We start from the raw sequence: 11,571 nt of genomic DNA on the forward strand, positions 1-11,571 counted from the left end.
AGCTCCGCGTGGCTGCTTTTTTGTACGATTCATGTGTGCCCGATGAAGTCAGAAAAACAAATGAACTGTCCTCTGGAGTAGAGTCTGGAGGCCCGCAGGGGGAGCCCTCAGCCCTGTCCCTCCTGGGCACCTGCTCCCCAGCCAATGGCAGATGTCACGGCCAGTGCGTGGTGGCAGGGCCCAGCCAGTGAGAGGCCACTGCACTCGCCACTCCCGTTTACTCCAATGGACTTGGTTTCTGCGACCCCAGCCTCCTCTGCCCTGTTTTCCTGACTTGCCTGTGCTTTCAGGTTTCCTGCGGGTTCTTTTTCACGGGCCACGGCTCTGCCATTCTCCAGTGAACACGTTTTTGTCGCTAAAGCAGAGTTCTATTTTTGAGGTTAAAATGCCGCTGGGCCGGCCCGGCCGAGCAGACGACTGGGAGGCGGGGCTCTGCGGGGCGCAGAGCGGCCACGGGGTTGCAGGAGAGGCGGCCTCTGGGCTCCCAGCCCGGCGGAATCCGAATCCGCAGCAGGACCTTCCTCAGGGTGGGGCAGACCTAGGGCACGTCGGCATCAGCCCGCGACCCCGTCGCCCCTGCCAGTTCCCGTTCTGGACCCCGAGGGGGCAGGGGTGGGCGGGCCGGGCCCCAGGAGCCGGGAGAGGCCGGGATCCCGCGGGAGAAGGCCCGGCTGCAGGGAAGGGCGTGCGAACGGCTCTCCCGGGCCCGCCCTGGAGGCTCCGGAGCCAAGCAGCGGCACCGCCCAAGCCCCTCCTGGGCTCCAGCCGTTCTCCTGTCGCGTGCCGGCCGCTTCCCCGGTCTCTGCCGAGCGCGGCCCCGGGCAGCGCTCACACCCCGGCAGGCACGGCCCTGCGTCCACCTGCCCCGGCTGCCGCGCGGACCACTTAGCATCGTGAACGGCTGCCGGACTTGGAGGGGCGGTGGACTAGAGGAGTCTCCCGCGAACGGACCTGGGAAACACCTACGGGGGTCAACGGAGAGAACCTTCCCGGGGCCGCCGGCAACGATCTAGCGCGGGGAGGGCGACTGCGCAGGCGCGGCCCCGCCTACCGGCGCGCTCGGGATTACGGCGGCCGGGCCGACTGCGCAGGCGCGGGGCACGCTGTTTACGCGCGGGGCCCTGTGACCGCGTGACCCCGCGACCCGCTGTCCCCGCGCAGTCATGGCGGCGGTCAGGGCCCCGGTGGCGTCCAGGCTACGCGCGGCTTCCGCGTTCGTGCCGCTTCACGCGTTCACCCCACGCGCGGCCCTCCACGGCTCGGCGCCCCGCCCGGGGGCCAGGGTCGCGCTGGTGAGCGGACGCCGGCGGGCGGGGCTGGGGGCGGGGCTACCGCCGAGGCCGGCCCCTGAGTCCCCGCCGCACCCCTCCACCCCCCAGGTCGTGCCCCTGCCCTCCCCCAGGTCGACCCCTGAGTCCCCGCCGCACCCCTCCACCCCCCAGGTCGTGCCCCTGCCCTCCCCCAGGTCGACCCCTGAGTCCCCGCCGCACCCCTCCACCCCCCAGGTCGTGCCCCTGCCCTCCCCCAGGTCGACCCCTGAGTCCCCGCCGCACCCCTCCACCCCTCAGGTCGTGCCCCTGCCCTCCCCCAGGCCGTTCCCTGAGTCCCCGCCGCACCCCTCCACCCCCCAGGTCGTGCCCCTGCCCTCCCCCAGGTCGGCCCCTGAGTCCCCGCCGCACCCCTCCACCCCTCAGGTCGTGCCCCTGCCCTCCCCCAGGCCGGCCCCTGAGTCCCCGCCGCGCCCCTCCACCCCCCAGGTCGTGCCCCTGCCCTCCCCCAGGTCGGCCCCTGAGTCCCCGCCGCGCCCCTCCACCCCTCAGGTCGTGCCCCTGCCCTCCCCCAGGCCGGCCCCTGAGTCCCCGCCCCACCCCTCCACCCCCCAGGTCGTGCCCCTGCCCTCCCCCAGGCCGACCCCTGAGTCCCCGCCCCACCCCTCCACCCCCCCAGGTCGTGCCCCTGCCCTCCCCCAGGCCGACCCCTTAACTGCCCCCCACCCCTCCACCCCCCAGGTCGTGCCCCTGTCCTCCCCCAGGCCGGCCCCTGAGTCCCCGCCCCACCCCTCCACCCCCCAGGTCGTGCCCCTGCCCTCCCCCAGGCCGACCCCTGAGTCCCCGCCCCACCCCTCCACCCCCCCAGGTCGTGCCCCTGCCCTCCCCCAGGTCGACCCCTTAACTGCCCCCCACCCCTCTACCCCCCAGGTCGTGCCCCTGCCCTCCCCCAGGCCGGCCCCCAACCCCTCCGCTGCTGCTCCCCTTGCTCCCCCAGATAAGGCGCCCTAGTCCCTCGGCCACCCCCTACCTGGGTTGGGCCCCCAGGATCCTCCCCTAACCCCCAACCCCACCTGTGCCCAGCCCTCACCTCTGTCCCTCCAAGGTCAGTTCCCTTCTGCCCTCTAGGCCTTCCCTTCTTCACACACCCCACCCCGGTCTCCAGGCCAGCGGCTTCGGGGTGGACTCCCCGCTGACCCCCGCTCCCCCGCAGGTGCTGTCTGGATGTGGAGTCTACGATGGGACTGAGCTCCACGAGGCCTCCGCGTAAGCCCTTAAGGACGGGTGCCTTTTCCTGAACCATTTGGGGACCTTCGTCTAGACAGGCAGAAACCAGGGAGCCGGGAAGTGAGGGCCCTCGAGTCCGTGGCCTCGTGCCCCAGAGATAAGCGGGAGCACTTCTGGTGTCCTGTTAACGCCTGCTGCTTCCCTCCGAGGCCCGTGGGCGTGGGCATCCTGGTCTGGCTCTCTGGGTGGCTCTCTGGATGAGCCGCCCTCCTCCGCGGCCCGTGTCTCTGATGGGGTCCGACAGGGGTCACTCAGTCCTTTTCTTATTGAGTAAAAAACCTTCTGTGCGCCGGAGCGCTGGGCCGTCTGGGCCTGGAGCAGGTTGGAGGTGGGTTGGCATGTGGCTGGGGGACATGTCCCTCCCGGGTGTGGGGCCACTGGGAACCCAGAGGAGCCCGAGGCCCCTGCCCAGCCTGCGCCTGTCCTCCCATCTGGCGTGGACACCAGCCTGCAGTGGACTTGGGAGTGTGCAGAGCTGGTGGGCGGGGGAGGGCCAGGAGAGCTTCCAGATGGGGCCGGGGCACGAGAACGCGGGAGCACGGGGTAGCGGCTGGACACGGAGCCGAGCACGGAGAGCCCTGCAGGTTACAAGGAGCTGAGCCCGAGTGACGGGGTGGTGCTGCCCTACCCGCTCAGGCCGCCGCCTCTGAAGGGGGACAGGGAGAGCCCCAGGCCTGGAACAGAGCAGCCCTCGGGGAGACCTTGGACGTCTCTCCCCCGGCCCTCTGGCCGTGACAGGAAGGGTGGGGCAGAGCAGGACTCGAACCTACTGTCCTGACAGAAGCCTGACTCCGTCCACCCGTCCTGCGTCGGTCGGTCTGTGGGAGGAAGAGCACCCGAAGCATTCTGGGAACCTAGACTTCCAGGCTGGACCGCCGGGTCGCCTTCCCCTGAACCCCGGTTTGTAGAAGGAGCTTGGGGACCAGCTGGGCTCTCCGGGCTGGTTCGGTGACAGCGGATCTGAACTGTGGACGTGGGGGTCCTCGGCGAGCTGGCATAGCCCTGCGGGAAGGCCGCGTGATGGTAGCTGCCGTGAGGGGTGTGCACGGGGCCCTCTGCGGGACGCTGCCCGTGCACGCGGAGTGACAGGCAGCGCCGGGTGGGCTGCGTCTCATAGTCTGTCTCCTGTCCTCCCGCGCAGGGTGTTGGTCCACCTGAGCCGTGGCGGGGCCGAGGTCCGGATCTTCGCTCCTGACATCCCTCAGATGCATGTGGTCGACCACACCAAGGGGCAGCCTTCTGAGAGCGAAACCAGGTGTGGGTCCCACCCCGCGTCCAGAGTGTGGACGAGGACCTGCTGGAAGCTGCCCGAGACCCCGTGGGCTTGGTTGCTTTGTCCCAGCCGCGAATCTGCCTGCATTCCCGGCTGTTCCGTGACCGTGTCGTGGTGGTGCTCGTTACCTTCTGCCGCCTGCCGGAAGTCCTCCGGCGTTCGTGACCACCTGCCCTGTGGTCAGCCTGGCTGGGCCCCGGTCTGAGCATTTCTGTCCCCGAGACCCGTGTAGTCTTGGCACACGCTGAGTCCCTCTGGCCCTCCCATCTTGCTCCAATGGCAGGGTCCAGCCAGGGACAGTGCGGTCTCCTGCTGGGGCAGGCCCTGGCTTGCTTCCCTCCCCCTGTGCGGTACCTCACTCCTCCTTTCGTCAAGCCCCAGGGCCCTACCCCAAGTGGGCCAGATGCTGTGAGGGACAAGGCCATATTTCTCGACGCCGAGCTTTGGTGCATGCGCGTTTGCTCCTGCGCCGGTCTACCCGCAAGCCCGGCTCTGCTCTTCACCCCCTGACGCTGACTGTGGGCCTCTCTGTTCTCTCCCAGGAACGTGCTGACGGAGTCGGCGAGGATCGCCCGTGGCAAGATCACCGACCTGGCCCGGCTCAGCGCGGCCGATCACGACGCTGTCATCATTCCCGGAGGCTTCGGGGCCGCTAAGAACCTGTGAGTGCTGCAGCTCCGGGGTGTCTGCTCTCCAGCTGGAGTGCCGCGGGGGACGGGGCGTGAGGTCCCAGAGGCCGCACGGAGCTGCTCGTCGGGGGCCCCGGTGTAATGTCAGTAGGACGCAGGCTCTCCTCTCACTTCTTGCCGGGTGTTCCCGGTACCGGCCGCCGTGGGGTGGGGGCGGTGTGGGCTTCCTCTGATCTAGCGACAATCAGGTCCCATTAGGACCTGCGTCCCCGCACGTGTTCCTCACGGACACTGCCTCCTCGTGGGCCTGCGGCAGGGAAGCCGCTGTCCCCATGGGCGGTGTGGAGGACGGTCTGATGGGAGGAAGGAAGCCCTTCCTCATTTTGTTCTCAGGTCGTTGTCATGGTAGCCGGAGCACAAGCTGTCACCACGTCGGTGTGACGTCCCTTGGGTTTCAGGTCCTGTTTCTGTTCCTGTTTCTCCACCCGTCTCTGCGCCTCACAGAAGTGCTCTGTGCTGGCCACGCCGTCCCGGCTCGTCCCTTCCGGGGCAGCCCCACCGCGGCTGGCGGGGGAGGAGAGGAAGCAGCTGCGTCGCCTGCTTTGGGGTCAGACGGGGACCCTAGTGGGGTAACAGCCTGGACTCTGCGGGCTTCAGCGGAAACCCCGCAGACTGCCACGGGGAGCATCTCCCTGGATCGCAGACGAGCCGGCTGCTGTGAGCTTGGGCAGCCAGCCCCCCACTCCGCCTCCCTGCCCCCCTCCTCTCCCAGACCAGGCAGGTGCGGGGTGCTGCCGGCGCCCTCCCTCACAGCCTCGGCCAGCGAGCACCCTGGGTTTCCCTGCTGTGCCATCTGGCTCTCCTCTCGAAGGTCTCTGCCCAGCGTGCCTCCTGCGGCCGGCTCCTCTTCTCGCCCTCCCCTTCCCGCTGCCCCCGTGGGGTCTCCCCTCCTGCCCCAGCACTCCTCTCTCATGTCCGCCAGGAATTCTGTTTGCGTCTGGACCGCAGACCTACCCCCTCCTTGATCTGCGTGGCCGCTGCCGGCCCTAGGCTCGCACCACAATGTCCTATCGACATTCTGTCACCTGGACCGTCCCCCGTCAGCCTCGCCTCCCTCTGGACTCCCTGTGCGCAGGGTGTGGGGTGGGGCAGGGACTGAGCCTGGGACCCTAGTGAGCACTGCCTCCTGTACCCTGTTTGGTTGGCGGTGGGCGCTGTCCCCCGCAGCAGTGTTCTCGCTGTGTCCCGGTGCCCTGCACCCAGAAGTGAGGGGCACAGGCAGTCAGGGTTCCTGAGGTGTTCGGACGCCTCGTGGCTCCCCTCGGCCTGCAGACCCCCGAGCGGCTCTGTCCAGGTCCCAAGCCGCTGTTCCGCCCGTGGAGCTGGTTCCCGTACTCCTTCCCCCTCTGGGAGCCCTGCCTCGCCCTCGTGTCCGCTCCGTCCTCCAAATGCCCGCCTCTCCGGTGAGCTGCCCTCGTCCCACTGCCTGCACGCACAGCTGGCCGAAGCTGGCGGGGAGTGGCCTCTGCTGGTTGGGCTTCACTGTGCCGGCCCGGGGGCTTTTCCTGGGGAAGGTGAGCCTCAACTCTGACCTTTGCCTGCCCCTCCCCCCCACCGGGTGAGGGCACTTGCAGGCTGTGCTGGGGTGTGCCCGTGGCAGAGCCGACGACCACGCGGTTGACCTAGAAGCACAGGAGGGAGGTGAGCAGGTCACAGGCTGGTCTTTGCTCTGCGTTCCAGGGAGCCGCGGCCTTGGGTCAGCGCCCCTGTCTGTGAACTCACTCTTCCCCTGGGCAAGCTGGGGCTTCAGGTCGCTGCCCCATTCGTCCTGGCCGCTCCAGAAGAAACGTCAGCTCGGTGGGGTTGGCGCCCTTCGCCACGGCTGCCGGGTGGACCATGTGCACGCAGCGAGGGGCGGCAGGCGAGCTCGCTGGGGACAGAAGTTCTCGCTGTTGGGAGCCTCGGGCCGTAACCACCCCATTGCCCGTTCACGTGTACTCCCGAGAGGTTTCCGTGCGGTTGTGTTAAGTCCGACGGGGCGCCAGGCTGGCGCGGTTGGGCGAGTGTCCAGCGCTTGGTTCGGCTCAGGCTGCGATCCCAGCGTGGCGAGCGGGAGCTCCGCGCAGGGGGTCTGCTGGACGTTCCTTAACTCAGACGGACATGCGTGGTTTGCAGGTCTCACGTCTGGGCTCCTGCTAGCTTCTGGGGGAGACAGTTGGTGTGTATTAAAGCATGACGCGGGATAGCTCGGCCGCGAGGCACAGCCCGAGACCGTCAGCCGTAGGGTGACGGAACCCCTTGGCGCTCACGCCAAGGGCGTGTGCCGGAGGTGTGCACCTCCCGGGCCGGAAGTGTGCACACGCGCGTGCCGGGGAGTCCGAGCGGGGCTCCTGGGAGAGTGTGTGTGCTTTGGGGCTCAGCAGTTGCCTCCCGGAGAGGTGCCGGCGTGCAGCCGGTGGGCGGGGAGGCCGTCCAGACCCCCGAGCTGCACCTGCCACAGTGAGGAGCGGCGGCGTCTGACCCGCGCGGGGACACGGGTCACGGCGTTGAGGCCCACAGCATGTTCTGCTCCTCCGTGGCTTCCGGAGCCGCCCTCTGAGGGCCCTGTGGGTGCGGCCCGCAGCCTGGGCACCTGCTGGCTATGGTTCTCCCGGGGACCGGCCTCCCCCCTCACCTCTCTGCCGCCCCCTCCCTCACTGGGCTCGAAGAAGTAGAAAAAATAACGTATGTGATTGCCTGAAAACCCTCGCTCACGCCCATGACCTGCTTGTCTCGGGACTGGGGAGTTAGCGGGGCCACACGTGTCTGTCTCCAGGGTGGGGTCGGTCCCGGGCAGGCAGACGCCCGGCCTGGAGAGCTGAGGCCGCCCCTTCTCGTGGTAGGAGCACGTTCGCCATTGACGGGAAAGACTGCAAGGTGCACGGGGACGTGGAGCGGGTCCTGAAGGAGTTCCACGCGGCCGGCAAGCCCCTCGGGTAGGTCGGGGCAGGGGGGAGGCCGTTTTCACTCGGGGCTCACGCATCCTCACAGGCGCCTTCCTGCTGGGGAAATTCTGTGGTCACGGTAACTCGTTCTGCTGACTTCGCAGGAAGGAGCTTCTGAAAGTCTCCCCAGTCAGTCCTTCCCTGCTCCAGGCGGGCTGGGGCTCCTTGGCCCAGTGCCCTCCCCTGCACTGGGGCGGCGTTCAAGGTGCACCCAGACTCCCGCAGGCCGCTGCGCCCCGGACTGGAGCTCACCAGGCAGGCCGCACTGGTCCCCCGCTTGTCGGCACGAGCGCACCGGGGCATGTGGGTGGCGCGCGTCCGCGGATGCGAGAAGCCCCCTGGGAGCTCCACCGCATGCCCTGAACGCGGTGTGGACGAGGGAGCGCGCCAGCCTCTGCAGCTGCGTGAGCGGGGTCACGTGACGACAGTCCTTGCATGGGTCACTCACCGGAAGTCCTGCCGGTCACGGTGCGGGAGCCCCTCCTCATGGAAGGCTCTGGCCTCGGGTCCGCAGGCTGGGAGCACGTGGGCTTGGAAGACACCGTGCTGGGCCACCTGGCAGCGGGGGACGGCGCTGCCCCTGCCTCTCCCCTGCTGGGACGCCAGCCCTGGAGTAGCACCCGCTCATGTGGGTGAGCGCCAGGGACGACCCCGTGTCACGAGCGCAGGCGGGAGCGAGGGCCCGATGGCTGTGCCACCTCGCTTGGGTGTCCCCTGAGCTCGGTGTGGGAGCGGTGCCAGCGAGAGGCTCCGGCTCCGGCGTCCACGGCCCGAGAGCGGGGTGGGCGGCTGCGCCAACGGCGTCACTCGGCTGCTGGCCGCGCTGCTGGCCTGGGTGTCCTGTGCCCCGGCCGCCAGGCGTGGGACGCGGACGCTTCGGGACATCAGTTTCGATGCCCTTCTGCCTCCTTGGTGGCTGAGGGAGATTTTCTCCCTCGCGTTTCTGGCGTGTTTTGGGCGTGATGTTTGAGGAAACACGAGTATGTTGACGTCACTCGCGGCTCGCCGGAGCAGCCTGGGGACGGCTCTGCGGGCGTGCGGGAGCCGCAGACAGACCGTGCTGACCGCGAGCCAGGCAGGGGCCACCGGCGCTGTGCATGGGCCCTGACGGAGGGCAGGGGCAGCCCGGCTCGCAGCCACATGGCGGTGCCACCTGTGTCCCCCGTGTGCATGGCCGTGGGCGGGCCCGGGCCGGGGTCTGGTGCTTCCGGTCAGCGGGGCCTCCTGGTGGGAGCACCGCCTCAGAGGAGCCCGCGGGAGCTCCCAGAGTGAACCACGAGCCTCCGACACCCTGGGAATGGCCCGTGGGGGGCTGTGGCGGGGCTCGGGGCTCTCATGGCGGGGTCCTTGGCTGCCGTGGTGCCGGGCACACTCACTGGCCCGCGGGGACCGCGTCTCACACCCTCTGTGGAGAAGGCGTCTCGGGGACGTCCGTGCCCTGGGGTCAGCGGCTGCTGTGTGAAAAGCCACCGAAACCCAGGGTGAAGTCCGCCGTTGCCTTCTGAGAGCCCTTCTCTGCGGACACCACGGCGGGTAGCCAGTGCCGACGGGCCCTCTGCTGCCGGGGCTGCGCGTGGGGCAGTGAGCGGAGGCTCACGTCGCTGCGACACACCTCATGGGCCCGGCGGCCGCTGCTGGGCTCATCCTCTCGGTCAGTCCCGCCCCGGGCCTGGTGTGCGCACGTGGAGCCCCGAGTCCCTCCTGTCCCACTTTCCAGGTTGTGCTGCATCGCTCCCGTCCTCGCGGCCAAAGTGCTCCGTGGCATCGAGGTCACCGTGGGCCACGAGCAGGAGGAAGGCGGCAGGTGGCCCTACGCAGGGACCGCGGAAGCCATCAAAGCGCTGGGTGCCAAGCACTGCGTGAAGGGAGTGACCATATCCTTTCCGGCAGCCGGGGTGGCAGCCGTGTGTGGTGTGGGGACCCGTCCTCTGACCTTGAGGACTGACCCAGGCAGGCAGCATCTTGAACTAGGATCTGTGCTGCTGGGGCCTCTGGGAGCACGTGCATGACGGGCGTCACACCTGCCACCACGGCGTGCCCAGGCCTGGAGCCCCACGGGGCCACCTGGTCAGGCAAGCGCACGGCCTCAGGCTCCATGGGGTCAGGTTTCTGGGCAGGGATGGGGGGAGCAGGCGCCCCAGGGCGGGGGGAGGCTGCAGTGGAAGACGGACAGGGGAGCTGCCTGGCTTGGCTGGAAGCTCCCTGGGCGCCGTGGACGCGGAACCATCCCATATGGCCTCGTGGCCCGTTGGTCCTCCTGCGGGTGCCCAGGTGCTGTGCTCACAGAGCCTCGGGCCACAGGCCAACCACGTTCCGGGTCCGCAGCTGGACCCAGACTCTCCGCGTGGGCCAGGGTAGAGGAGCAGAGCGGTATGGTATCCTCTGGGGCTCTGGAGACAACACTGTGTCTCTCTGGGTGTCCGTCTCAAAACTGCCTTCTCTCCTCGTGGGCGGTTTCCAGTGCGGCGCTCCGTCTCCCCGCTGTGCAGAGGGGGGCAGAGCCGGCAGCCGTCCGGGTGGGCTGGCCACGCGGCCTTGGGGTCGGGCGCAGGAGGGTGTGTGGTGTTCGTGTGAGACAGGGCCAGGCCTGTGCCTGCTGGTGTCTGGGTGAGCAGGACAGGAACGTGGCTCGTGTAGGGGGACGTCCCGGGTTGGCTTCTTGCTGTGGGTGCCCTCTGCTCTAGGTACACTTCTGCCCGCCGCAGGTTGGTGTGGGGCAGCGGTGGGGGCCAGGGTGGATGCGTCGCGCCTGTGATCCCCTAGTCCTTGCTGGGTGACGTGTTTCCATAACTTCTGTGCACGAAGCTCACGTGGACCAGAAGAACAAGGTGGTCACGACCCCGGCCTTCATGTGTGAGACGGAGCTGCACCACATCCACGACGGGATCGGGGCCATGGTGAAGAAGGTGCTGGAACTCTGTAGGAAGTGACCGTGCCGCCAGCCCTGCGTCCTCCACCAGGGGGAGCCGGCGGCCCGCGTGCCCCTGCCCCTGGCTGCGGGCGGGAATTCCGGAGGAGGAGGCATCTTTGGGCTGAGGCCGGTCGGTCTCCCGTGGGACCTCGGAGTGCCGCGGGGCCTGCTGGTTCAGGAAGAGAATCGGGAGAGACGTCACCCCGCTGTGTTACGGCGTTAGGATGCTTGGCATTCAGGAGGGAAGAGTTGTTTTGAGTTTATGAATGTAGTAGTGGGGAGGTCGAATCATCACGCGTACTGGCGGTTGGAAGCGCTAACCTGTGCTGTTCCGGGAAGGGGTTGCGTTGAGGTCGGGGCGAATAAACTCTTCTCCCAGACGGACGCTCCGCGGGCTTATGTGACCGACGCCTTCTGAAGCTGGCGTGGGCGGCGGGAGTGAGGTTCCTTGCTTTCCAGGAAGGAAAGGAAGTTGCGGACGCTCAGCCTGTGTGGTCAGCCGGCGTGGTGGGGACGGTCGGGTCGGTCCCAGGCCGCGGGCAGCGGCCGACGTGAGGTGGTAGAGAAGGCGCAGGGAGGCGTCCCGCGGCAGCAGTGGCTGGCGGCTCGTGTCGTGTGTGCGCTTCCGTCCGGGAGGGACGTCCCGGGGCAGCCGAGTGCGGTGCCGGCCTCCCCTGCTGTAGCACCTTCCCCCTCCCAGTCCCTGTCCTGCGACCCCGGGAGGGTGGGGGCAGCTGCCGGGGGGACTTCTGGGCCTGGGACCCAAGCTCCCCCCCCCCCCCAAACTGCCGTAAGAGGTAAGTGTGAGCCTCGCGGTTTCCTGGGCCGGGGGCAGAGTGGTGACGCCTGCTGCCGTGCTCCCCCCGCAAACCGCGAGTCTGCCGGCCGGCCTCGGCGTCTGGCCTTCACAGGAGCTGTTGCTGGGGGCCTGCCTGGGTACCCCCACGGCCTGCCCGCAGACACCAGGATTGCCCTGCTCGCCCCCCCCCCCCCCCCCCCCCCGGGCAGCCTCCTAGGGCCTGTCAGAGGTCAGGTCACCACGGAACACTGTCTCCTTCCTAAGAAACTTGTTGAAGCCCTTTTTATGTGCGCGTGTGTGCGGGGAGGAAGCCTGGCCCCCAGGCGTGCGGCTCAGGGAGGTGTCCCAGCTGACACCGCGGTGGGACCGCAGGGCACAGGCCCGCCCCGCCCCCACCAGGGCCCAGCACACTCAGGTCCG

At 68.8% G+C, this 11,571-nt stretch overlaps 1 protein-coding gene across 1 annotated transcript; it reads left to right on the forward strand.

Moving 5' to 3' along the window:
• The first annotated feature begins 1,072 nt into the window (after positions 1–1,072).
• Positions 1,073–10,732, forward strand: GATD3 (glutamine amidotransferase class 1 domain containing 3). The gene is made up of 7 exons (XM_046001847.1): positions 1,073–1,292; positions 2,482–2,534; positions 3,697–3,810; positions 4,371–4,490; positions 7,340–7,432; positions 9,159–9,315; positions 10,243–10,732. The coding sequence occupies exons 1-7, from the start codon at positions 1,164–1,166 to the stop codon at positions 10,369–10,371; spliced, it is 795 nt and encodes a 264-aa protein (XP_045857803.1). The 5' UTR covers positions 1,073–1,163; the 3' UTR covers positions 10,372–10,732.
• Positions 10,733–11,571: the final 839 nt, after the last annotated feature.

Source organism: Meles meles, chromosome 4 (assembly GCF_922984935.1).
Source record: "Meles meles chromosome 4, mMelMel3.1 paternal haplotype, whole genome shotgun sequence".
NCBI classification, from domain to species: domain Eukaryota; kingdom Metazoa; phylum Chordata; class Mammalia; order Carnivora; family Mustelidae; genus Meles; species Meles meles.